Source organism: Peromyscus maniculatus, chromosome 14, assembly GCF_049852395.1.
Source record: "Peromyscus maniculatus bairdii isolate BWxNUB_F1_BW_parent chromosome 14, HU_Pman_BW_mat_3.1, whole genome shotgun sequence".
Lineage (NCBI taxonomy): Eukaryota > Metazoa > Chordata > Mammalia > Rodentia > Cricetidae > Peromyscus > Peromyscus maniculatus.
Window position 1 is genome coordinate 82,662,765 of NC_134865.1, and position 25,347 is coordinate 82,688,111.

The following is a 25,347-nucleotide window of genomic DNA, read 5'->3' on the forward strand; positions in this document are numbered from 1 at the left end:
GCTGGTGGCTGATGTTCTGTCCACGGTCCCCAGTCTTTGAATGCCCACCTGAGTCCCTGACTTCACATGCTGTCTGCCTACAGGGCGCTGTCTTTAAAGACAACGTTTCTCTTTCAGACTCTGTGATGAGCAGCTGTCTTCTCAAAGCCATTATGACTTCGGTCTTCGGGCTCTGAAGAGTGTGCTCGTGAGTGCAGGCAATGTGAAGAGGGAGAGGATCCAGAAGATAAAGAGGGAGAAAGAAGAAAGGGGGGAAGCGGTTGATGAAGGAGAGATCGCTGAGAATCTGCCTGAGCAGGAGGTTTGTACATGCTGGGTGCTGTTGTTTTCCCTTTGCTCTGCAGACCAGTGTGGCTCGGACTGTGTAGCCTAGGCTAACCTTGAACCCATAGCTGCCTCATCCTCCCAATTGCTGAGTTTATAGGTATCCACCCCCACATCCAGCTTACAAGTATACCGTGGATTTCTCAATCCGTCCACGTTCTGAAATTGACCACAGGACACTTAGGTCAGTACCCTGGAGTTCTCAGGGAGAGTAGAGTAGACTCTGTGGTGTGACTTTGTTTACTTTGTTTTGCTCACTAAGTTTGTAGCACTCTAGGGCAGCAGCCACGCTCCTGCCTCACAGCACTCCACCCCCACCCATAGATTCTGATCCAGAGTGTCTGCGAGACCATGGTGCCCAAGCTGGTGGCAGAAGACATCCCGCTGCTCTTCAGCCTCCTGTCGGATGTGTTCCCTGGAGTTCAGTACCACCGTGGGGAGATGACGGCCCTGCGGGAGGAGCTGAAGAAAGTGTGTCAGGAGATGTACTTGACGTACGGCGATGGAGAAGAAGTCGGAGGGATGTGGGTTGAAAAGGTACCATAACTTGATGCTCCCAGGACTACAGGCTCCCAGCCATCTCTGGAGACCTTTCATCAAGGCTTACTGATTGTCCCTTTACTAACACGTAGAGATAGCAAAACTTGAAATGTCTTTCACATGTAGCACTAACTCTAAAAATGCTGACTAAAAGTATGATCATGGTAGAATTGGTTGATGCCCTTAAATAATCAACTTAAGGATTTCCTGGTGCCACAGGGCACCAGCCTCAGTTGACAGTCAACCAAGCTTCCTTTCTAGATCAGTCTCTTCCTGGCCTCTGGGTCTGTTATTTATACCCACTGTGTATATTGACCTGAGTGTTCTATATCAGAATAATAACCCTTCTTCTGACCTTGTCATCCTTGGCTGGTCTTTGGATGTGCCCATACTGAGAAAGCTTGGCAAGCATCGATTCCACTGGCCCAGACTTCTGCCTGCTTTAGAAATGTCTTTGACATGTGGTCTCCTTAATCTCTTGGAGTTTCCAGGCTCTTAGGAATCCAGAGGATGTCTTTCTTGCTCACTGTCAGCAGAAATGGCTGCAGAGTCTCTCTTCCCCTGGTGGTCTCAGTGCTGATCTCTGGCCCTGCAGGTTCTGCAGCTCTATCAGATCACCCAGATTAACCATGGCCTGATGATGGTTGGGCCTTCCGGAAGTGGAAAGAGCATGGCTTGGCGTGTGCTGCTGAAGGCTCTGGAGAGGCTTGAGGGTGTGGAGGGTGTGGCCCACATCATTGACCCCAAAGCCATCAGCAAAGACCACCTCTATGGAACCTTGGACCCCAACACCAGGGAGTGGACCGATGGACTCTTCACACATGTGCTGAGAAAGTACGTTTACTGTGGTGGGTGTTCAGATTCAGGACTGTGGGACCCGAGCGCTGCAGTCACTGTGTTCATTATCTTCTTCACGAAGTCCACACAAGGGACAGTCCGTTGGGGGAGGGAAAGCGTTTAAATCTGGGGTCCTGGTTTGAACAGGCCGTGTACATTTTTTCCAAACCAGGATCATAGACAATGTGAGAGGTGAGCTGCAGAAGCGCCAGTGGATTGTCTTTGACGGTGACGTGGACCCCGAGTGGGTGGAGAACCTGAACTCGGTGCTAGACGACAACAAGCTCTTGACCCTGCCTAATGGAGAGCGCCTCAGCCTGCCACCCAACGTGAGTAGTCGCCAGCTGCCAGCTGCAGGTACACAAAGCGTGGTTCCGGGAAGCAGCCCCACCCACGGTCAGTGTTTCACTTCCCAAGACTTCCCTTCCCCGAGTCATCTAAAGGGGAGGATTCCAGAGATTAACAGCTTAGAAGTTTGAGGTAACCTATTTTGGGGGTTTTTTGAGACAGGGTTTCTCTGTGTAGCCCTGGCTGTCATGGAACTCGCTTTGTAGACCAGACTTTTATAGTCTGTTCTAGAATTTTTCTGTTTCCTGCTTACTGTTGTTAGTCTGTTTCTGTGCCTGGCTTGTTCGTTGAGGTTTGTCTCCGTGTGGAGGAGGAGACTGGTATATATATATACAGTTCCAAGCATCCGTAGGGAGTCTTAGAGTTGTCTCTGCAGGTGAGGTGCCAGGTGGCTGACTGCGGCTGCAGTTCAGTGGGACCCACAGATGGGCTGAGGGCGGGGTGCAGGAAAGCACTGTGAGAGAGAGATGCTGGGTGTGTGTCCGGGGTGATGCTCACGGCTCAGTCTTAAAGGGTGTGCTTGTTACTGTACTCCATTAATCTCCTCGGGTCCTTTGGGTGACCGACTGACCAGTGGGTTCTGACGCAGCTCAGATAGCTTGATCTTGTGAGATGGCAGTCCCGGGTTAAAGGTCTGGACTCTGACCTTCTGGTTAGAATCTTAGCCTACTGTTTACTGCGAGCCATCTGGATAGAACACCTAACACTGGGTGTCAGTGCAGATAGACCGTGCTTGTACTTGAGGTGGGGGAGTTTGGGGTGTGTGGAACATGGGAGCAGTATCTATAGGAGATTCCTGCTCACTGAGGCTGTCCATGACAGCACCTCCTGAGGCAGCTGGGCCCCCATGCACCAGGAATGTCACGCCAGGCGTAGTTTCCTACCCAGCTTCTTAAGGAGAGAGGCTATGAGTATCATAGAATTGTAGGGTTTTTTTAAAAAGTGCAAAAAATTTAGAATACTCTTAATTGTGCATATAGGTAAAGGAATTTCAATATTCAAGCTTCTACCAAATTTGTATCATTAAATTTGCCTAATTCTTCCTCCAAGGTACGAATAATGTTTGAAGTGCAAGACTTGAAATATGCAACCCTGGCCACAGTGTCACGCTGCGGCATGGTGTGGTTCAGTGAGGATGTGCTGAGCACAGACATGATCTTCAATAACTTCCTGGCCAGGCTGCGCAGCATCCCCCTGGATGAAGGGGAGGATGAGGCACAGCGGAGGCGAAAAGGCAAAGAAGACGAGGGCGAAGAGGCCGCTTCTCCAATGCTACAGGTCTGCAGGCTGCCTGTTCTCTAGGGGCCACGGGTCTGCAGGCTGCCTGTTCTCTGAGGGGCCCACAGGTCTGCAGATGACCTGTTCTCTTAGGGACCACAGGTCTGCAGATGACCTGTTCTCTAGGGGCCCACACATCTGCAGATGACCTGTTCTCTAGGGGCCCACAGGTCTGCAGATGACCTGTTCTCTTAGGGACCACAGGTCTGCAGATGACCTGTTCTCTTAGGGACCACAGGTCTGCAGATGACCTGTTCTCTTAGGGACCACAAGTCTGCAGATGACCTGTTCTCTGAGGGGTCCATGGGTCTGCAGATGACCTGTTCTCTGAGGGGCCACGGGTCTGCAGATGACCTGTTCTCTGAGGGGCCACAGGTCTGCAGATGACCTGTTCTCTGAGGGGCCACAGGTCTGCAGATGACCTGTTCTCTGAGGGGTCCACGGGTCTGCAGATGACCTGTTCTCTGAGGGGTCCACGGGTCTGCAGATGACCTGTTCTCTGAGGGGTCCACGGGTCTGCAGATGACCTGTTCTCTGAGGGGCCACAGGTCTGCAGATGACCTGTTCTCTGAGGGGTCCACGGGTCTGCAGATGACCTGTTCTTTGAGGGGTCCACAGTCTGCAGATGACCTGTTCTCTGAGGGGTCCATAGTTTGCAGATGACCTGTTCTCTGAGGGGTCCACATGTCTGGGTCCAAGAGGGTGGGAGTGGGAAACCTAGCACTTGGTAGAGTTTTAAGTGGGCAGGATTGTCTTACAACAGCTTTTGAGTAAACTTACTGGAACAAAAGTTAAAACTTAAAGGGAGAAAGTGAAATGACTCTGGTAAAGACACTTGCTCCTGTCCCCTTCGATCCGAGCTGCATCTCTGGATCCCACATAGTGGGTGAACGCTCTACTGTATGCTGTGACACACACATACACACACACACACATGCGCACGTGCCCACAAAACGAGGTAATTTTAAAAATGAGAAAAGGCTGGTGGTGGCACATGCCATTAATCCCAGCACTTGGGAAGCAGAGGCAGGTGGATCTCTGAATTCAAGGACAATCAAGGGTACACAGAGAAACCCTGTCTAAAAACAAACAAAAAACAAAAAGTGAGGAAAAAAATTGAAAGTGCTCTTTGATTTACTTCATTTTTTTTTTTTTTTTTTTTTTTTTTGTAATTGATGAATGAGTGCCCTTATCCACGTTAGTGGTTGAAAGGTAGCATCCCTGAGGAACTACCAGATCACATGATCCTCCTGCAGACTTAGGTTACGATAGATGAAGCCCCCCAACCTTTTGTTTTAAAGACAGGGTCTCTGTATAGCTCAGGCTAGCCTGGAATTCATAGCCTTCTGCCTGAGCCTCTCAGGTGCTGGCTTCCTCCAGCATTTTGAAGTGGTTGCTGTACATTTTGGTTCTTTGTTTCAGATTCAAAGAGATGCAGCCACGATTATGCAGCCATACTTCACGTCCAATGGCTTGGTCACCAAGGCCCTGGAGCACGCCTTCAAGCTGGAGCACATCATGGACCTGACCCGCCTGCGCTGCCTGGGCTCGCTCTTCTCCATGCTGCACCAGGCCTGCCGCAACGTGGCACAGTACAACGCCAACCATCCCGACTTCCCCATGCAGATTGAGCAGCTGGAACGCTACATTCAGGTGAGGGGACGTCCTGGCAGCTAGGAGTCTGAGAAGTTCCAAAACGTTATGCCATTTGAGTGTGCGGTTTCCTGGGTGAAGGTCAAGCTTTCATGGGCAGGCAGGGGCTAAGAGAGGTACAGACCACTGTCCAAGGAGGCTCCAAAGAGCTGCCAGAGGCTGCCATCTCTGTCTTCCATTTTGTTCCCATTTCGTAACAATTACCGTTTTTCAATAGCGCTATCTGGTCTATGCCATCCTCTGGTCCCTGTCTGGAGACAGCCGTCTGAAAATGAGAGCAGAGCTGGGCGAGTACATCAGACGGATCACCACCGTGCCGCTGCCCACGGCACCCAACATCCCCATCATTGATTATGAAGTAAGCGAGGCTTGTTGCAACCTTTCCCCTGGTTCTAATTGGTGAGTGGGATTTGTCCTGGAGCAGCCTGTCAGGCGTTTGGCGTTTGCAGGACAGCAGGGGGTGTTGAATAGTTTGTCCTGCCCTTATCTTGGAAGATCTCAGCTGTGTTAAGATGAGTGAGTCCTGGAAGAGAGGAGGTACAGCAGCCACAGTGACCCATCTCCGTCTTGTGTGTAGGTGTCCATCAGTGGAGAGTGGTCGCCGTGGCAGGCCAAGGTGCCTCAGATTGAAGTGGAGACACACAAGGTAGCAGCCCCAGATGTCGTCGTGCCGACTCTAGACACAGTCCGCCACGAAGCTCTCTTGTACACTTGGCTGGCTGAACACAAGCCCCTGGTTTTATGCGGCCCTCCTGGATCTGGCAAGACTATGACACTGTTCAGTGCCCTCCGGGCCTTGCCGGACATGGAGGTAAGGTCAAGAGATCATACACACAAAAGCTTTGGGGCTGAAATGTGGGCTTGGACTTAGAAGTTCGTTTTGTGTCCGTCCGAAGGTCGTGGGCCTTAACTTTTCAAGCGCCACTACCCCAGAGCTGCTGCTGAAGACTTTTGACCACTACTGCGAGTACAGGCGCACACCGAACGGCGTCGTCCTGGCTCCTGTTCAACTTGGAAAGTGGCTGGTCTTGTTCTGTGACGAGATCAACTTGCCAGATATGGATAAATATGGCACCCAGAGGGTCATCTCCTTCATCAGACAGGTGTGTGACGCAGGGGCCCCTTCTCCCCATGGTGCTTGTCATTCACGTCGTGCTCCTAATCGTGACGCGCCCTTCTTCTTCAGATGGTGGAGCATGGAGGCTTCTATCGTACCTCAGACCAGACGTGGGTGAAGCTAGAGAGAATCCAGTTTGTCGGGGCTTGCAATCCACCCACGGACCCTGGGAGAAAGCCCCTCTCACACAGGTAAGCAGCTCGTGGACTTTGAGGCACACACACACACACACACACACACACACACACACACACACACACACACCGTGAACATAGCACAGCAGCAGGCTGATTTGAATTACAAAGGTAACAAAAATACAGGAAGGTGGGCAGGCCAGATACTTGGGGGTAAGGAGGTTCCAAGGCCAGCACCCTGAGTTCAGTCCCCAGGACTCAAGTGGTGGAAAGAGAACCAACAGGTGCAAGTAGTCCTCTGACCTCCACGGCTACACCGTGACTTTGTGTGTGTGTGTGTGTGTGTGTGTGTGTGTGTGTGTCCGTGTGTGTCCGTGTGTGTCCGTGTGTGTCCGTGTCCCACACACTAATTGATTAAAAATAAATATAAAAAGCATTTTAAAACATTGCTTATCGAATGATTCCTCCTGGGTTAATTGCCCTGTACTATAACCAGGGAGTTATGCTGAAAATAAAAGCATTAGTAGCTGGACAAGATGGCATGCGCCTCGTATACCCAGACTTTACAGGATGAGGCCGAAGGAGCAAGAGTCTAAGGCCATGTGAGCTCAGAGGGAAACCGTCTCAAGATGGTAAAGCAGAGCGTTGGGCTAGCGGCAGTGCTCCAGAGCCTGACATGCAGGACGGGGTGCTGGGTTCAGTCCCTGCGCTACCACCAAAACTAGGAAATGGAGGGAAAGAGGGGGACATTGACTTTATGGGAGTAATGAACTGCTCCCACCCATCTGCAAGGCCAAGGTGAGACAAGCTTTGTGTACTTTCCGTGGTACTCAGGCCCAGCCCCAGCAGTGTGTGGGGCCTAGGTCAGCTTTGGCATGAGGCCTGTTGAGTGGATTGGGAGTACTGAGTCCATTATGAGGGGCTGAGCTGTGCTGTCCCGGTACAGGTTCTTACGCCACGTGCCTGTCGTCTATGTGGACTACCCAGGACCGGCCTCCCTGACGCAGATCTATGGCACCTTCAACCGAGCCATGCTGAGGCTCATTCCCTCGCTCCGCACCTATGCAGAACCCCTCACCGCTGCCATGGTGGAGTTCTACACCATGTCACAGGTACACCACGTGCCGCCACTCAGAATTCTTTTCCTCTACAGCCAAAAACCTGTTGAAAGACTGGGATCCAGCTAGGTCTGGTGGCACAGGCTCGTAATCTCAGCTGTTCAGGAGGTTGAGGCAGGAGGATTGCAAGCCCATCATTTGATATTCTTTGAACATTTAAAAATCACATATTGAGGGGGGGGTGAAATGGTTCATCTGGTGAATGTGCTGGCCACCAAGCCTGATGACTCCAGAAACCCACATAGTTGGAAGAGAGAACAAACTCCCTCAAGTTGCCCTCTGATAGAGCTCCACTCCAGTGTACATGCGCGCGCGCGCGCACACACACACACACAAATGAATGTGAGATACAATTTTTCTCATTTTTAAAACTACATGTTAGAGCCAGGCATGGTGATGTACATACCTTTAATTCTGGACTTAAAAGGTAGAGGTTGATGGATCTCTGTGTGTTTGAGGCCAGCCTGGTCTACATAGTGAGTTCCAAGACAGCTAGGGCTACATAGTGAGACCCTGTCTCCAGATAAAAACAAAACAAAAGCCATCAAAGTAAATAAACAAACAAACCTACATGTTAGGACTGGAGTTGTAAAAATGAAAAGTTCATATTAAAAATAGGTCTTTGGGGGCTGGAGAGATGGCTCAGAGGTTAAGAGCACTGACTGCTCTTCCAGAGGTCCTGAGTTCAATTCCCAGCAACCACATGGTGGCTCACAACCATCTGTAATGAGATCTGGTGCCTTCTTCTGGCCTGCAGTCATATATGCTGTATACAAAATAAATAAATAAATCTTAAAATAAAATAAATTAAAAAAAAAATAGGTCTTTGGGCTAGGGGCTAGGGAGTTAGCTCAGTTGTTCCAGTACTTTGTAGCAAGGTCAGGGATAGCCTGTGGCACATGGGGCTTTGCCTCTAACAATACAATAAATCTTTACCCTGCTGAGAAGTCTTGCTTGGGTTTTTAGCCTGCGTGGCCCTTGAATGGGTGCCGGGCTGTCTACACCAGCATGTCTATAGTGCTTGGTTCTTTCTGCTCTATCCTGCAAGGACTTTTTACCTATGCATTTAATTGATTGAAGTGTTTTTTCTGAAGGGTATTGTATGGTATAAACATTAATGTAGAAGGTTTTGGTTTTTTTAGGTTTTTTATTTTGTGTATGGGAGTTTTGTCTGCGTGTTTGTGTACCAAGTGTGCAGTGCTGAGGAGGCCTGAAGAGGGTGTCCGATTCCTGGGACTGGAGTTAAAAACAGTTGTGAGCCACCATGTGGGTGCTGAGATTTAACCCAGTTCCTCTGGAAGAGCAGCCAGTGTGGACCACTGAGCCGCCTCTCTAACCTGTTTGTCTCTGTGGACTTTTCTTCTGTCTCTTGTTTGCTTTGTTATTTGAGACAGGATCTCACTATGCAGCCCTGGCACTCTGCAGACCAGGCTGGCTTCGAACTCACAGAGATCAGCCTGTCTCTGCCTCTCGAGTGCTGGGATTAAAGGCGTGCGCCACCACCCAGTTATTTTTTCTTTACAGTAGGATCTTAGGGATCCCATTATGCAGCAGAGGGTGACACTGAATCCCACCTCCCAAGCTCCACAGCTGATCCTAGATACTCACTCCAATCTGGAGTGAGCGTGGGTCTGATTTTATTTGTGGCATCCTGCTTTGTTGGGGTCTTTGGAAGAAAGGACTGTTTATGTCTTTGTTCGCTGATCTTTATGGGAATTGATTTGTTTTTATCAGCCTCAGGGATGGAACCCAGGGCCTCCAACATCCGGGATGAGTGCTCTACACTAGCTACACCCCGCCCAGCTGTTTGAACCTGAACATTGCTGACTAGTTCATTCTTGAATACTTTGGGTCTAGATTCTCTTTAGAACAGAAATGTTTTATAGCCTCTCACACATTATCGGACATTGACATAAGCTCCGTTTTCCACTCCTGCAGGAGAGGTTCACTCAGGATACGCAGCCACACTATATCTATTCACCCCGTGAGATGACTAGGTGGGTGAGAGGAATCTTTGAAGCCCTGAGGCCCCTGGAGACATTGCCTGTTGAAGGCCTCATTCGCATTTGGGCACACGAAGCCCTGCGTCTCTTCCAAGACAGGTAAGGGGAGCCGAGGGTCCTCTGATTACGTTCCTCCCTCTCTGCATTCTGGGGTCCTCTGTGGACATCGGTGCAGCACTGGCCCAGCCGTGCATGAGCCAGGTGGACAGCAGTGGAAGCAGCCTGGCGTATTTGGATGTGGGTTCCGCCACCTCCGGTCTTGTTTCCATGGGATTTCCCAGTATTGTCTGCTGTTAGGTGACTGGGGAGGGCAGTCCGTGGACCCGTTAAACCAACACCAACATCCACACATGCACCGTAGGTGCTGCTGGGGCTTTACAGAGCAGGGGCTCCCGGGAGGGAACAGCTCCTCCTGTCCTGCCTGCTCTGGGCCCATGTGCTCTGTGGCTCCGGGGCACTGGCTGCCACACTGTAAGTGCCCAGTGCCAAGGGAGGAACTGGCGGGCCCAGGTGCTGTGGCTTGTGGGACGCCCTCTAGTTTCAGTCTCAAGCAAAGTATTTTGTCTTTTCCAGGGAGTCTTGGAAACTACCGATATTTTTGTTTTGTAAGCCTTTTTTAAATGCCATCTTTATAGTTCAGTATAGTTTTCATTTTATAATAAATTCTTTATTTTCCTCCTCACTCTGACCTGTCCTTTTTTTTCTTTCTTTCTTTAAAATTTTTTTTAAGATTTATTTATTCATTATGTACAGTGTTCTGCCTGCATGTATACCTGCAGACCGGAAGAGAGCACCAGATCTCATTATAGACGGTTGTGAGCCACCTGTGGTTGCTGGGAATTGAACTCAGGACCTCTGGAAGAGCAGCCAGTGCTCTTAACCTCTGAGCCATCTCTCTGGCCCTCTTTCATGTTTTTTTATCTTATGTATTTTAGTATAAGAATCTTTTAGTTGTATTTTGGCCTTATTTCTGTGTTCATGAGATTAACTCTAGGTTTCTAAACAGCAGCACTTTCCTTGTTTGTTTGGAAACAGGGTCCCAGGATGTAGCTCTTGCTGTAACTCATTATGTAGACTGTATACTGGCCTTGAACTCAAGGAGATTCTCCTGCCTCTGCCTCCTGAGTGTTGGATTAAAGACGTATCCACTACACTCAGCTTACCTACAGCTTTTCCTGTCCATGTTGTCCGGGAATCTTCCTGTGCTGTCTTCTTGCAGGGGGATGCCTGTCTGGCCACTGTCCTTGCGCTTCTTAGCTTCTGCCAAGTTGCATTTCAGGAAGATGCTGTAAGGGATGCTTGAGGGTAGGCTCAGAAGATGAGGGTGAGCTGGGAATTGATGGCACACAGGAGGATCAGATGTTTAGGGTCAGCATTGGCAATATATTGTCAGTTTGAAACCAGACTGTCTGCATGAGACCTTATCTTTAAAAAAAAAAGCCATAAAAACGTAGACAAAGGGAGAGACATGGGTGAGCAGCCTGCCCTTCCCAGGCTGCTGCTCTGGAAAAGGCCTCTGTTGTTAAGTGAACTCATCGTTGCTGACAGCAAAGCTGTAATTGTTACAGGATACCACAAAGAAAACTTTATTTAGACTCAAAACAAGTAATTGTGCAGCTGGCTGGTAGTGGCACACACCTTTAATCCTAGCACTTGGGAGACAGAAGCACACAGATCTCTGTGAGTTTGAGGCCCGCCTGGTTTACAGAGCAAGTTCTAGGACAGCCAGGGCTACACAACGAAACCCCTTTTTTGGGGGGGGGGGGGTAATTATGCATATAAATTCTGTTTTGGAAACCTTGTATTATTGTGTATACCTATAAAATTCTAGCACTTGGGGAACTGAGGCAAGATTTCAAATTCAAGGTAAAACTTGTTCTAGAGTGAGACTCTGCCTCACAGTGCATATTCATGCACACGCACACACGTGCACACACACCCCATACACAGACATACACACAAGTATTTTACACTCTGCTTCTCAGATGACCCCATGCTTCAGGACAGTGTCTTGTCTGCTCCGTTGATGTGACAGTAGACACGCTGTAGGCTCTCCCGTGTAGACAGAACATTGTTGTTAGCAAGTGTAGAAACAAGTTTGGGCTGGGCTTGGTAATGTATAGCCAACATCTCACCATGCAGGAGGTGAAGATGTGGGAATCACGTGAATCTGGAGGTTTACAGCTAGACTGGGTAATATAGTAGAGGTTGGAAAAAGAAAGGAACCACATTTATTGTTTCATATCTTAAATCAGTCTTGTACGGTGTCATGGTGCCAGGGTCTGTTTAGTATCAAAATATTGATTTGTGAGCTGGAGAGATGGCTCAGAGGTGAGGAGCACTGGCTGCTCTTCCAGAGGTCCTGAGTTCAATTCCCAGCAACCATACGGTGGCCCACAGCCATCTACAATGAGATCTGGTGCCCTCTTCTGGCCTGCAGGGATACATGCAGGCAGAACACTGTATACGTAATAAATAAATCTTTAAAAAAAAACAATTAAAAAAAAAAATCAGATTGCTTCAGCCACGTCCGTCCCCAGGAACTGGGGTGGAGGCTCCAGCCCCGCCATGTGGCTGCTGTCACCAGGCCTCGGGACTGACACTTGTGCTGCTCTCCCTGAACAGGCTTGTGGAGGACGAAGAGCGGCGCTGGACGGATGAGAACATCGACATGGTTGCTCTGAAGCACTTCCCGAACATAGACAAAGAGAAGGCCATGAGCCGGCCTATTCTGTACAGCAACTGGCTGTCCAAGGTACAGACCGCCGCAGGGCAGCGGAGGCTCCCACCAGAGCTATCCTCCGGTCGCCAGCTCGGGAGGGCGAGTGGGCGTGTCTGGGGCTCTCAGTCCCTAGTGCTACGGAAAAAGGAAAACATCAAGGACTGTAGTTTCAGCAGAGGCACTAAGCATGGTCTGTCTGTCTGTCTGTCTGTCTGTCTGTTTTTCAAGGCAGGGTTTCTCTGTGTAGCCCTGGCTGTCTGTCTGTAGGCTGGCCTCAAACTCAGATCCGTCTGCCTCTACCTACCGAGTGCTGGAATTAAAGGTGTGCACCACCACTGCCTGGCAGCACTAAGCAATTTTAGTCTTTGGGTTTTCGACAGAAAGCCCCAGAAGACGTGTAGCTGGCCTAGCCTCTCAGTGGATTCTTCTGTGTGATGATCCATGGGCAGGAGCAGTGGTCTCTAGCAGCTGCAGAAGGTCACCCAAACACTAAAAATGGGGCAGTTGTGAGCAATTCGTATGAAAGCTTTTTTCCCCCCACAATCTTCATAAATTCAAACTTTTTTTTTGATTAAAAAATTTTTTTATTTATTTTACACATCAGTCAAAGATTCCCCTCTTCCCTCCTCCCACCCCCTCAGCCTCCTCCCCAAATCCCTCCCAAGAAGGCAAGGCCTCCATGGGGAGGCACATCCAATAGAGGCAAGTCCAAGCCCTTCCCCCCCGCCTCAAGACTGCACGTATGAAAGCTGCTTTTTGTGGGGGAGGGGAGTGGTTTTTTGAGACAGGGCCTCTCTGTGTAGTTTTGGTTTCTGCCCTGGAACTCACTCTGTAGACCAGGCTGGCCTTGGACTCACAGAGATCCGCCGGCCTCTGCCTCCTGAGTGCTGGGATTAAAGGCGTGAGCCACCACCGCCGGCGAAAGCTTCTTAATGCCAAATGCTAAATAATAGCAGTGACATTTGCAAATAGCTGTGAATTGTCCTTTTCCTGTAGAGGAGGGGGAGGGGGAAACTGCTTCCCGTTTAGTCTGGATGCATATTTCATGCAGAGATACTGCTGTTATGGGGATAAGTCAAAACTTCTGTGGGGAGACCATGCTCTAAAAGCAAAGGAAGGAACAGAGAGTTCCCCGCAGCCTGGAGGTCTGACAGGCAACTGTGCATTGAGTTTGGAGAGAAGCGTAGCTGGACTCGGCTTCTGTAGCTCAGTGGTAGAGAGAGCACTGGCCTAATGCATGAGACCCTGGTTCCGTGCTCAGGTGTTCTGAGCTCAGGTGTTCTGAGCACACATCTGTGGTCTGGCTACTTAGGAGGCAAAGGCCCGGGAATCACTTGAGCCCAAGGCACATATGTAATGAATCATCCCCATCCCAAACAACAAAGCATAATGGAATAAAACAGAGTTCCACCTGTGAGGGGCGCCTTCCTGTTGGGAGGGCAGCTGATGCTAGAGACAGCCCAGTAGGTTGCTCAATGTCAAGGAACTTTCTGGGGTCTAAACCGTAGCCCGTCACTGTCATCTGCAGGAGACCTTCCCCAGTGGTTTTCCTTTTACTATTTATGGGGCCTTCTGAAGAGCAAACATTCTTACCAGTTTAACCACCTCTAGCTGGTTTTAGGTGGGTTGTGACCTGTGGGTTGTCTACACATTTGCCTTCTGTCACTCGTCCTGGGTTGAGTAATTGTCGCTGTCTTGCTAGGCTTCCCTGTGCGTGTGAGTGTGTCTTCCAGCTCTGCTAACCTCTGTTGAGCTGTTCTCTGCTTTCTGTCCTGATTACAGCAGTCCAGGCCCTCGTGCCTGCTGCTTCTCCATGAATATCTTGACCATTTTCAACTATTTCTTCTTCCAAACGCCCCTTAGAATCAGCTTGTCAGCTTCCTCCAAGAGTGCCATCAGCCACCTTTGGGCTTTTGGTGGGGGTCTGAGTTTGGATGAGCTGACGTGTGTGGTGTATGCTTTCTACAGTCAGGGCTACAGAGGAGTCCGTGCGTGGGATGCTCTGCATTCCCTCAATGCTGTCTTGTGCTGTGCATTTTTAAGCGGTCTTTGGTGTCTTAACAGCTCAGTGACCTGATCAATGGCGGGCTGCATTGTTTTTCCCAAATAGGATTACATCCCAGTAGACCAAGAAGAGCTAAGAGACTATGTCAAGGCTCGGCTGAAGGTCTTCTATGAAGAAGAACTGGATGTTCCCTTGGTCTTGTTCAATGAAGTGCTGGACCATGTGCTCAGGATTGACAGGTAGGCTTTCCCGTGACTGCCAGTCCGTCTCCTGAGCTGTGTGCAGGGTCACACTGCGCCTGGTGCTGTCTCCCCACACCTCCCCTCAGCCTTGCTGCTGGCCCCTTCCCTTATCCCTCAGTCCAGCCTGGCTGTCCTGGCTCTCACTCCAAGAAGAACCTTCTCCGTAGGCCTGCTGCCAGTTTGGGTCCTTCAGCCTCCAGCTCGAGCTGGGTTCATCTCTTATGTCACTGGCATCTAGAGGCAGGGCTGTGTCTTCTGTGTCCACTAGACCCGGCCCTCCACAGCTGCTCACAGAGCTTTAACATACACATTCAAGGCATGATGAAAATGTCAAACACCATCCTAGAAAAGTCACGGGCATGAGTATCAAATGGGAAGTGAGTCATATAAGCCTGGAAATTGATCTCTTCTGATGATGTTCCAGAATATTCCGACAGCCTCAAGGTCACTTGCTTCTGATTGGTGTTAGTGGAGCTGGCAAAACCACCCTGTCTCGTTTTGTCGCCTGGATGAACGGCTTGAGTGTGTACCAGATTAAGGTGGGTCTGTTGGGTAGCCTCTCAGTTCCCGAGTCTGGATTCTGCACGTAGCTGTTGAGTGAGAAGAACTCTAACTTGTGGCTGCTTCTGTAGGTCCACAGGAAGTACACAGGGGAAGACTTTGATGAAGATCTGAGGACAGTGCTGAGACGTTCTGGCTGTAAAAATGAAAAGATAGCATTCATAATGGACGAGTCCAATGTCCTGGACTCTGGGTTCCTGGAGCGAATGAATACCCTTCTGGCCAATGGGGAGGTAGGGAGCGTGTGCTGTAATGTGAGGCATGGCATCTCCTCACGAGTCAGTTAAGCCACAGGGAGGCTGTTCTCTCCCCAGGTCCCGGGGCTCTTTGAAGGGGATGAGTACGCCACACTGATGACTCAGTGCAAAGAGGGGGCCCAGAAGGAAGGCCTGATGCTGGACTCGCACGAGGAGCTCTACAAGTGGTTCACCAGCCAGGTGATCCGCAACCTGCACGTGGTGTTCACCATGAACCCGTCCTCGGAGGGCCTCAAGGACCGGGCAGCCACGTCACCGGCCCTGTTCAACAGGTAATGCTGACCTTGGCTGCCTCCAGCTCTGGGCACTGGGCTTCCATCTGAGGCAGACCCACTCTGGGGAGCTGTTGGAGATGAGAGCGTCTTTTTCAGGTGTGTGCTGAATTGGTTTGGTGACTGGTCCACTGAAGCGCTGTATCAGGTCGGCAAAGAATTCACCAGTAAAATGGACCTGGAGAAGCCCAACTATATAGTCCCTGACTACATGCCAGTGGTGTACGACAAGCTGCCGCAGCCCCCGACACACCGGGAAGCCATCGTGAACAGCTGTGTGTTCGTCCATCAGACTCTTCACCAGGTGTGTGCAGCTTAGAGCGGCCGCAGAAAGCCGGCCAGTGGATCGATCTAGTGGGTCGATCGCATTAGACGTTTGGGGGCTTCCCAGCCGCCCCTGCTCTGCCGCAGCAAAGCAAATACTTTTCCCACCTCTTCATGACATCCATTCTTTTTTCTTTTGGGGGAGGCAGGGGGTTCGAGACAGGGCTTCTTTGTGTAGCCCTAACTGCCTTGGAACTAGCCCTGTCTGTAACCCAGGCTCACCTCGCTCGCTCGCTCGCGCTCATGAGATGGCGACGTCCGTTCCTGTCAGCATCTTTTCTCCCTTCACACTTCCTTCTCCGCCCAGGCTTTGTTCCTCTAGAACAAGAGGCTCTCATGTCTCCATAACTGCTCAGATGGGGACCAGTGATGACTTGATGGGTAAAGGTACTTGCTGTGGAAGCCCAGTGACCCGAGTGGGATCCCAAGAACCCCCAAAAGGTGGAAGGAGAGGACCTGACTCCCGAAAGGTGTCCTTTGACCCTCACATGGGAACCATGGCATCCATGTTATGTGCACACAGTAATAACATAGAAATAAACAAATGGCCAGGGCGGCAAAAGCCTTGCAGGCTGTAGGAGCCCGCGCTGCTGCTGCTCGAGTCCAGAGCTCCCAGATAGCGTCCAGGAGCACAGGCCGTTGGCGGTGAATTGTCCCCACTGTCCTGCACTTTAGGAGTGCTGTCACAGACAGGTGACTGTTGAGAACCTTTATGACCCACTCAGAGCTGTGGCAGCCTGTCCCCGAGTGTCCCCACAGCCATCCCAGTTGCCCCGTTTCTGACACCTCCCTTCCAGCAGCAGCCCAAGCTGTCTATCACACAAAAGCTGTTCTTACTCTCTGTGTCTGCCGGAAATAAGCAGAAACCTTTGGTGACTTGCCTGCAATCCCAATACTCACTTGGGACCTTAAAACTTGGTTAGGACTTAGAGAATGCTCAGTATGTAAGAGCACAGCTGCTCTTCCAGAGAGAGCTCTGACCTGGGTTCTAGTCCCAGCACTCACATGGCAGCTCACGACTCTGTAACTCCAGTCAGTCACAGGGGATCCAACACCCTCTTCTGGCCTCCATGGCTACCAGGCATGCACATGGTACACAGACACACATGTAGGCAAAACACCCACACACATAAAATTTTTTGTTTGTTTGTTTTGGTTTTTCGAGACAGGGTTTCTCTGTGTAGCTTTGTGCCTTTCCTGGAACTCACTTGGTAGCCCAGGCTGGCCTCGAACTCACAGAGATCCGCCTGGCTCTGCCTCCAGAGTGCTGGGATTAAAGGCGTGTGCCACCACCGCCCGGCAAATTTTTTTTAACTTAAAAGAAGAGAGAAAGAATTGCATTCCAGCCTGTGTTACATAATAAGACCCTGTCTTGAGAAGAAAAAAAAAAAGACTAAACACGGCCTACATTGACATAGTAAATCCATTGTTTGTCGAGCGTTTTTCTCATAAAATGTGCTTCTAAGCCGAGTATGGCGGCCCCCACCTGTAATCCCAGCACTTGGGAGAAAGCGGCAAGAGGGTCAGGTGTTCAAGTTCAGCCTGGGCTACATGAAACCCTAACTCAAAATAACAAGGAAACAGCGTCTCCGGGATGGGTGTTTTGTGTGCTGTCACCATCAGGGTTAAGGATGGAGGTTTTGGAGTCTTGAGAACGGGGTCTGGCTTGAGTGTTCTGAGGGCCAGGCCCACTCCCCCAGGCCACCCTACAGTCTGACAGGATAGAATCGAGGCTGGCTGAGGAGTGAAGAGTTGAATTTGTTTTCTAAAAGGCCAACGCACGCCTGGCAAAGCGAGGAGGGAGAACAATGGCCATCACGCCCCGGCACTACCTGGACTTCATCAACCACTACGCCAACCTCTTCCACGAGAAGCGCAGCGAGCTGGAGGAGCAGCAGATGCACCTGAATGTCGGGCTCCGGAAAATCAAAGAGACCGTGGACCAGGTAGAGCAGGGGCAGCAGCCCCTCCCGGCCCCACCGAGCCTTGCTGCGTGTCTCTGTGCTGAGGGTGGCCTGTCCCGTAGGTGGAAGAACTGCGCCGGGACTTGAGGATCAAGAGCCAAGAGCTGGAAGTGAAGAACGCAGCCGCCAACGACAAGCTGAAGAAAATGGTGAAAGACCAGCAAGAGGCTGAAAAGAAAAAGGTGCGTCCCCTGGTTCCAGGGAGCCAGCCTGCGGGCCGGGCCTGCGCGGGAGGAGGCTTGGATTGTCCAGGGTTCTAAATTGAATGGGTTAGCAGGTGCGTGTTGGCAGGAGGGCGCTGTGTAAGGTTCACTTAGCAGGTCCACAGTGCTTTAGCCGTGTGCACCTAAGCCATCCTTGCTTTCTAGGTCATGAGCCAGGAAATCCAGGAGCAGCTGCACAAGCAGCAGGAGGTCATTGCAGACAAGCAGATGAGCGTCAAGGAGGACCTTGATAAGGTGGAGCCGGCCGTCATTGAGGCCCAGAATGGTATGTCAGTGCTGGCAGACCTGGACCTTGGGCGTCACTGAAGACGCTGTGAGGCCCGGGGACCGTGCTTCTAGGAGCATCATGGGCAGACACGTGCAGCCTCTTTGAAGTGCTCCCCGGTCTCCACCTCTTAGAGCAGCGTGCTATAGCCCGGTCTGATTTCCTGTCGTGAGGCCCTTCTTGTAAGAGAACTAGCAGATGGGCCCTGTCTTGCTGAGTCTGGGGCTCCAGCCTATAATCTCAAGTCAGAGTGAGGCAAGGCAGGAGGATCCTGAGACCCTGTCTAAAAATAGGGCTGGAGACGGCTGAGCAGTAAGACTCACTGCTGCTCGTGCAGAGAACCCAGGTTCGGTTCCTAGCACCCACATGGCAGCTCCTGCTTGTGTAGCTCCAGTGCAGTGGTCCCCTTGTCTTCCTCTGGCTTCCTGGGGCACTGCACCGGGGTGCACATACAGACCTGCAGGCAAACGCTCACTCGGGGGTGCATGGGCACGACTTTAATCCCGGCACTCGGCAGACACAGGCAGGCGGGTCACTAGTCACTCTCCTCTGTTCTGAAAGACCCGTGCAGGGCTGGAGCAGTAGCTCCCACGTTGACTGTGGTCACCCAGTAGGGAAGAGTGCCCTTAGCTGTCGTGCTCACTAGAGCCTGGCTGTGTTATTACGGCTTTCATTTCACACCTAGGACGGTTACACACCTACAGAGGTTCTGAGTTTCCACACACAGATGGATGCTAAGGAAAAGTTTTCTACTGAGTAACTAAAAGTATTTTCTAATTTTCTAAGTAATTGCCTCTTTTTAGAGCAGCCCATCAGACAACTGTAAATTGTAGCAGATGAATGAGGCTTGCGCAGGCCTCAGCCTGGCTGTGGCTTGGGGTCGCTATCTGCCTCGTAAAGCAAAAGTGGGGATGTTACCTTCTAGGAGAACAAGTCGTCATCTCTGAAAAGTTTTCCTCTCCCACATAAGTTAAGAGAGAGAAAATAGCCTCAAGTGATGGTGGACACACCTTTAATCCCAGCACTCAGGAGGCAGAGACAAGTGGATCTCTGTGAGTCCGAGGCCAGCCTGGGCTACATAGCAAGTTCCAGGATAGCCAGGGCTACACAGAGAAACCCTGTCTCATAAAGACGAGAGAGAGAGAGAGAGAGAGAGAGAGAGAGAGAGAGAGAGAGAGAGAGAGAGAGAGAGAGAGAGAGAGAGAGAATAATTGTAGCTGCAATTCCTGAAACTGTAAAGCAAGCTAAGCAAGCTAACACCATGCTCGCCAAGGACAGTTGCAGCTTAGGGTAGGTGATGTAAGGTGTGCTCTAAGTGGGGTGGAGCCCTGGTGGCAGCCTTGTCCACATCTCACTTGTACTCTGCCCCCCACCCCCATCCCTGCTGACCAGCTGTGAAGTCCATCAAGAAGCAGCACCTGGTGGAGGTGAGGTCCATGGCCAACCCTCCTGCTGCTGTGAAGCTGGCGCTGGAGTCCATCTGCCTGCTGCTGGGCGAGAGCACCACAGACTGGAAGCAGATCCGCTCCATCATCATGAGGGAGAACTTCATCCCCACCATCGTCAACTTCTCGGCGGAGGAGATCAGGTGAGGGGGCCCCCTCGGGGACACTCCTGTTGCTTGCGGCCATTTGCAATGGACATTTTCTCAAGGCCCTGCTTGGCCATCTCTGGCATGTCGTCTACCAAAGGGACCCTGGGTCACACAGTCCCACAGGTGCCCTTCAATACCGTCTCAGCGAGAAAGCCAGCGTTCTGCTCTGCACATGTTTTTGACGTTGCCTCTGCCGGCACAGCTTCACCCTCCAGGTAGTCAGGAGTGGGGCTGCACTCAGCCCTTGCTGCCGCAGAGCGAGGGTCTTCTGGCCTGGGTTGCTGTAGTGAGGGGCCAGAGGCAGACGCGGGCAGAGCCTGTCCTCAGCAGCCCTGTGACCTTCCGAGACCAGGGCTCAGCCAGCGTCATCAGAAGTGCTAGGCCTTTACACTTGTATTTCGTGAAAGTGCATTATTTTTATTCTGTGCGTGCTTAGAAATAATTTCCTCTCCCAGTGATGCCATAAGGGAGAAGATGAAGAAAAACTACATGTCCAACCCCAGTTATAACTATGAAATTGTCAACCGCGCTTCCCTGGCTTGCGGCCCCATGGTGAAGTGGGCAATTGCCCAGGTAGGTCCCCCCTCTACAGCCCCCCTGGGCAGGGGTTGGGGGGGTCTCTTGTCACGTCTTGTTTCCATTAGCTGTTTGCTGCTGTGGTGATTTTCTTGTTTTTGTTTGTTTACGTTGAAAAGAAAAACAGTGAGGGTTAGGTGAAAATGAGTGGCTCCCGGGAGGGAAAGATGGAGAAAAGTCAAGTGTGGGATAGCCCTAGACACGGCTTACTAGGAAAGAGAGGCCGAGAGGGCGTGGGCCAGTGAGCCGGTTCTCAGATGGGGGGCTGGTACAGGGACGTGCGTCCCTGGGCATGCGGAGGTCAGAGGACAGCTTGTGGAGTCCGCTCTGTCCTCCCACCTCTGCGTGGGTTCTGAGGGTCACACTCTGGTCTCCAGGCTTACCTGGCAAGCACTCGGGCCTGCTCAGCCACCTTGTCAGCCATAGCGTTTAAGTTTTGCTTTGACTTAGTTTGGGATTTTCATTTTTAAGGTTTATTATATTATTTATTATATTATTATTATTTTGGTTTTTCAAGACAGGGTTTCTTTCTCTGTGCAGCCCTGGCTGTCCTGGAACTCACTTTGTAGACCAGGCTGGCCTTGAACTCAGAGATCAGCCTGCCTTTGCCTCCTGAATGCTGGGATTAAAGTCGGGCGCCGCCACCACTGCCCTGCTATTTTTTTTTTTTTTTTTAGTTGTGTGTGTCTGTGTTGTGAATATGTGCACATGAGAAGTCCAGAAAAGGGCTGAGTGCTGGGAACCAAACTCGGGTCCTCTGTGGTGTAAGAGCAGGAAGTGCTCTTAACTGCCCAGCCATTTCTCTAGCCCCATTTGGTTTGGAGAGACTCTCCCTCTCTAGCCCAGGCTACTGCAGCCCCAGTGCCAGGCTCCGCCCAGCCCTTGCTCTACCTGGCCGTACTAGCAAGGGCTTCACTGTGGCATTTTCACACGTTCCGTCAGCCCGCCTTGTCCTTTGTCACACCCTGTGCCTTCCCTTCCCAGCTGAATTATGCAGACATGTTAAAGAGAGTGGAGCCCCTGAGAAACGAGCTGCAGAAGCTGGAAGACGATGCCAAGGACAACCAGCAGAAAGCCAATGAGGTGGAGCAGATGATCCGGGATCTGGAGGCCAGCATCGCCCGCTACAAGGAGGAGTATGCAGTCCTCATCTCAGAGGCCCAGGCCATCAAGGCAGACCTGGCGGCTGTCGAAGCAAAAGTAAGCCTTGCCTTTGCAGCCCAAGATTCTCTGAACTGTTAGCGAGGAGGTCCTCGTGGCCTCCCTGGTGGAAGCCTAGATGAACAGGGGTGTCTCACACAGCGCACGCCTTGTCGCACGCCTTGTCGAGGCAGTGAGGCCCAGCTCTGTGTGTGTTGGGGCCCTGAGTCTGCACCTTTACTTTCGCTCACTTCCTCCTTGAGTCCTTGAAGTAGGCCACCAGTGTGTCTTCCCTTTGGCCGTACCCAGCTGTTCCTCACCTCAGGCAATCCCAGATGTGCATTTCTCTAGGGCTAAAGTTAATGCTCTGCCCTTGGCTCTGCTCTGATGAGATGTTAGTGTCTGTAACCCAGTCTGCCTGAGTCTACAAGTCCTCCCCGCACCCCGCACACCCAGATGCTCTCTTTCTCTCACTACCTCTGAGGTCGGGGTGCATGCCATAGCACACACAGGGCAGCCAGAGGACACTTGTGGAGTTGGTTCTCTCCTTCCACCGAGGAGGTTGCAGGGATGAACTCTGGTCATCAGGCCTGGCGGCAAGAGCGTCACTCACTGAGGCCTCTCATTGGCCCCGTGGATGAGTTCCTTTCTAGTATCCAGGGTTTTCCTAAACACGACATTTGGTCCCCGGCCGCCCCCTTAGGTAAACCGGAGCACTGCGCTTCTCAAGAGCTTATCTGCTGAAAGGGAACGCTGGGAAAAGACAAGTGAGACCTTCAAGAACCAGATGTCCACCATTGCTGGCGACTGCCTCCTGTCCGCGGCCTTCATTGCTTACGCAGGGTACTTTGACCAGCAGATGCGCCAGAACTTGTTCACCACCTGGTCTCATCACTTACAGCAAGCCAACATCCAGGTAACCGGCACCCCAGCCAGCGCTGGGCACAGTCTGACCAAGTCCTAACTGGACCACAGGGGAGATAACCAGCCTCCCTTTCAGTTCCGCACAGACATCGCCAGGACAGAGTATCTCTCCAACGCTGACGAGCGTCTCCGCTGGCAAGCCAGCTCCTTGCCTGCTGACGACCTGTGCACAGAGAACGCCATCATGCTAAAGCGGTTCAATAGGTACGCTTCCAGGCCAGAGGTGCGGCTAGCGGTCGGTCACACCTTGTTGGGAGAGATGAGCGGAAAGTGCTGTGTGGGGAGGCCGGGCTAAGAGGGCAGTGTTCATGTCTACATCTTTATTCAGTTCTGCTTACCACGGGAGTTTTCCAGAGAGAGAACGATTTAAATCAGTTTGTGAACTGAAATGTCTAGAGATGGCTGTGTGGGGTGGTGGTTTCTTCCCGTCTGGACAGGAGCCTCTGCCTTTCCTGGTGGACTCTTCACCTACTCTCCTGTCACCTCACTCCAGGTACCCACTGATCATTGACCCCTCGGGACAGGCCACAGAATTCATCATGAATGAGTATAAGGACCGGAAGATCACAAGGACCAGCTTCTTGGACGATGCCTTCCGGAAGAATTTGGAGAGTGCCCTGAGATTTGGCAATCCCCTTCTCGTCCAGGTTTGTGTTCATATTTGATTTGTCACTCCTGTTACCGTCCCTCAATCTCTCAGTTGATGTAAAGTAAATCTAAATTACACAGCATAAACACTGACAGTGTTTGAACTTTGTTAGGCTTGGTTTGATACTAGACCAAGAATAAAGCAAGTCCCCAGCCAGGTGTGGTGGCGCACACCTTTAATCCCAGCACTCAGAAGACAGAGGCAGGTGGATCTCTGAGTTCCAACACAGCCAGGACTGTTTCACAGGGAAACCCTGTCTCTAAAAATAAAAAAATAAAATAAAAAGGGCATAACTCAGCTTGGGTTTCCGTTTCCTCAAAGGTAGGCTCACAGGCAGGTCCTGTGGCTTGTGGACGGTGCACTGGCCCAGACCAGAACTGACATCTGCCTGCCGTTTGTGTCCACATAGGACGTGGAGAGCTATGATCCGGTCTTGAATCCAGTGCTGAACCGCGAGGTCCGACGGACAGGAGGGAGAGTGCTGATCACCCTCGGTGACCAGGACATCGACCTGTCACCATCCTTTGTCATCTTCCTGTCTACCCGAGACCCAACCGTAAGCAGGGGACACTTAGATGCGCGGGGTGGCGGCGGCGGTGGGAGCTGGCTGAAGCGACCAGCCTGCTCTGTCTTCTGTTCTGACAGGTGGAGTTCCCACCAGATCTCTGCTCCCGGGTCACCTTCGTGAACTTCACAGTCACGCGGAGCAGTTTACAGAGCCAGTGTCTCAATGAAGTGCTAAAAGCAGAAAGGCCCGACGTGGATGAGAAGCGCTCTGACCTCCTGAAACTACAAGGTAGGTACATCGGCAAACCAGGGCAGACTGGGCTCTGAAGGGAGAGGGTGGCGAGGGTGGCACTGTGTGCCCTGGAGCACAGGTATTCCAATCCTGTCTTCTCTCTCAAGGGGAGTTCCAGCTGCGTCTACGGCAGCTGGAAAAGTCTCTGCTGCAAGCTCTCAATGAGGTGAAAGGCCGCATTCTGGATGACGACACCATCATAACCACCCTGGAAAATCTCAAGCGGGAAGCTGCCGAGGTCACCAGAAAAGTGGAGGAGACAGACATCGTCATGCAGGAGGTGGAGACCGTGTCCCAGCAGTACCTGCCACTGTCCACTGCTTGCAGCAGCATCTACTTCACCATGGAGTCCCTGAAGCAGGTGAGGCCATTGGCACAGCAGCCCTAAACCCACTGTACCCCGAGGCCCGCCCTGATTGATGGTCACGTGACTTCCTTCCAGGTTCACTTCCTCTATCAGTACTCACTACAGTTCTTCCTGGACATCTACCACAATGTGCTGTACGAGAACCCGAACCTGAAGGGCGCCACTGACCACACGCAGCGCCTCTCTGTCATAACCAAGGACCTCTTCCAGGTAGAGAGCAGGGCACGCTCTGTCTGGTGTGAGGGTACAGAAGTACTGTCTCCAGAACACCAATGTGTCCCCCCTTGGTCCCCAGGTGGCATTTAACCGAGTGGCTCGAGGCATGCTGCATCAGGACCACATCACCTTCGCCATGCTGCTGGCGAGGATCAAGCTGAAAGGCACCATGGGGTGAGTCTGGCTAGCACAGACGTGGTTCTGCAGATGGTCTTGGCATCTGTGTTAGGATGCATTCTCCTTTCCTTGTCTGTGAATCACTTGGTCTCTGTCTCAGTTGCTGGGCCAAGAGACCCTGCCTGACCTGTCCACCCTTCGCAGGGAGCCCACCTATGATGCAGAGTTCCAGCACTTCCTCAGAGGGAAGGAGATTGTACTGAGTGCTGGCTCCACCCCCAAAATCCAGGGCCTGACTGTGGAGCAGGCGGAAGCAGTCGTGAGGTTGAGCTGCCTGCCTGCCTTTAAAGACCTGATTGCCAAGGTTCAGGCAGATGAGGTAATTGTCTTTCACGTGTTCCCAATGAGAAATGTTGTCTGTGAGCAGCTTCCTCAGGTAGGAAAGCCTGCAGTCCTGACTGGGTGCGCCTGCGTCAGACCCTTACGGTCTGCTCGTGCAGTGGAGCAAGACCCGGGCTGCACGCCAGCACCACGCACACCAGATACTCTTGTTCTGTGCTGACCCTTCCTCTTGTCTCTACAGCAGTTCGGCATTTGGCTGGACAGTAGTTCACCAGAGCAGACGGTGCCGTACCTCTGGAGCGAGGAAACACCTACAAGTGAGTCAGCTCCAGGCCCCTGCCATTCTCTCTCAGAGCCTGGATATAAATTCAGGTGTTGTTTCCCAAAAGAAGTTGTCAGTGACACACACCCCACCCCCACCCCAGGGAAGTATTT

At 51.6% G+C, this 25,347-nt stretch overlaps 1 protein-coding gene across 2 annotated transcripts in view; it reads left to right on the top strand.

Annotated features, from left to right (window-relative positions):
* The window catches only part of Dync1h1 (dynein cytoplasmic 1 heavy chain 1), a 68,820-nt gene that overhangs the window by 35,554 nt on the left and 7,919 nt on the right, over positions 1 to 25,347 (top strand). Inside the window, exons 31-64 of one of the 2 annotated variants that reach the window (XM_006992131.4) lie at positions 118 to 301; positions 649 to 861; positions 1,460 to 1,698; positions 1,874 to 2,030; positions 3,100 to 3,327; positions 4,750 to 4,980; positions 5,198 to 5,338; positions 5,558 to 5,791; positions 5,877 to 6,083; positions 6,167 to 6,288; positions 7,178 to 7,343; positions 9,288 to 9,451; positions 11,978 to 12,107; positions 14,185 to 14,318; positions 14,746 to 14,860; positions 14,954 to 15,115; positions 15,197 to 15,411; positions 15,511 to 15,715; positions 17,508 to 17,681; positions 17,762 to 17,881; positions 18,068 to 18,188; positions 19,581 to 19,776; positions 20,238 to 20,355; positions 21,343 to 21,558; positions 22,202 to 22,414; positions 22,499 to 22,626; positions 22,916 to 23,069; positions 23,481 to 23,627; positions 23,717 to 23,867; positions 23,978 to 24,231; positions 24,313 to 24,447; positions 24,533 to 24,627; positions 24,775 to 24,949; positions 25,154 to 25,229. In XM_006992131.4, coding sequence (XP_006992193.1) covers positions 118 to 301; positions 649 to 861; positions 1,460 to 1,698; positions 1,874 to 2,030; positions 3,100 to 3,327; positions 4,750 to 4,980; positions 5,198 to 5,338; positions 5,558 to 5,791; positions 5,877 to 6,083; positions 6,167 to 6,288; positions 7,178 to 7,343; positions 9,288 to 9,451; positions 11,978 to 12,107; positions 14,185 to 14,318; positions 14,746 to 14,860; positions 14,954 to 15,115; positions 15,197 to 15,411; positions 15,511 to 15,715; positions 17,508 to 17,681; positions 17,762 to 17,881; positions 18,068 to 18,188; positions 19,581 to 19,776; positions 20,238 to 20,355; positions 21,343 to 21,558; positions 22,202 to 22,414; positions 22,499 to 22,626; positions 22,916 to 23,069; positions 23,481 to 23,627; positions 23,717 to 23,867; positions 23,978 to 24,231; positions 24,313 to 24,447; positions 24,533 to 24,627; positions 24,775 to 24,949; positions 25,154 to 25,229 — 5,720 coding nt within the window. The remainder of the gene's footprint in view (positions 1 to 117; positions 302 to 648; positions 862 to 1,459; positions 1,699 to 1,873; positions 2,031 to 3,099; positions 3,328 to 4,749; positions 4,981 to 5,197; positions 5,339 to 5,557; positions 5,792 to 5,876; positions 6,084 to 6,166; positions 6,289 to 7,177; positions 7,344 to 9,287; positions 9,452 to 11,977; positions 12,108 to 14,184; positions 14,319 to 14,745; positions 14,861 to 14,953; positions 15,116 to 15,196; positions 15,412 to 15,510; positions 15,716 to 17,507; positions 17,682 to 17,761; positions 17,882 to 18,067; positions 18,189 to 19,580; positions 19,777 to 20,237; positions 20,356 to 21,342; positions 21,559 to 22,201; positions 22,415 to 22,498; positions 22,627 to 22,915; positions 23,070 to 23,480; positions 23,628 to 23,716; positions 23,868 to 23,977; positions 24,232 to 24,312; positions 24,448 to 24,532; positions 24,628 to 24,774; positions 24,950 to 25,153; positions 25,230 to 25,347) is intronic. The other variant, XM_015985722.3, reaches the window with a different exon arrangement.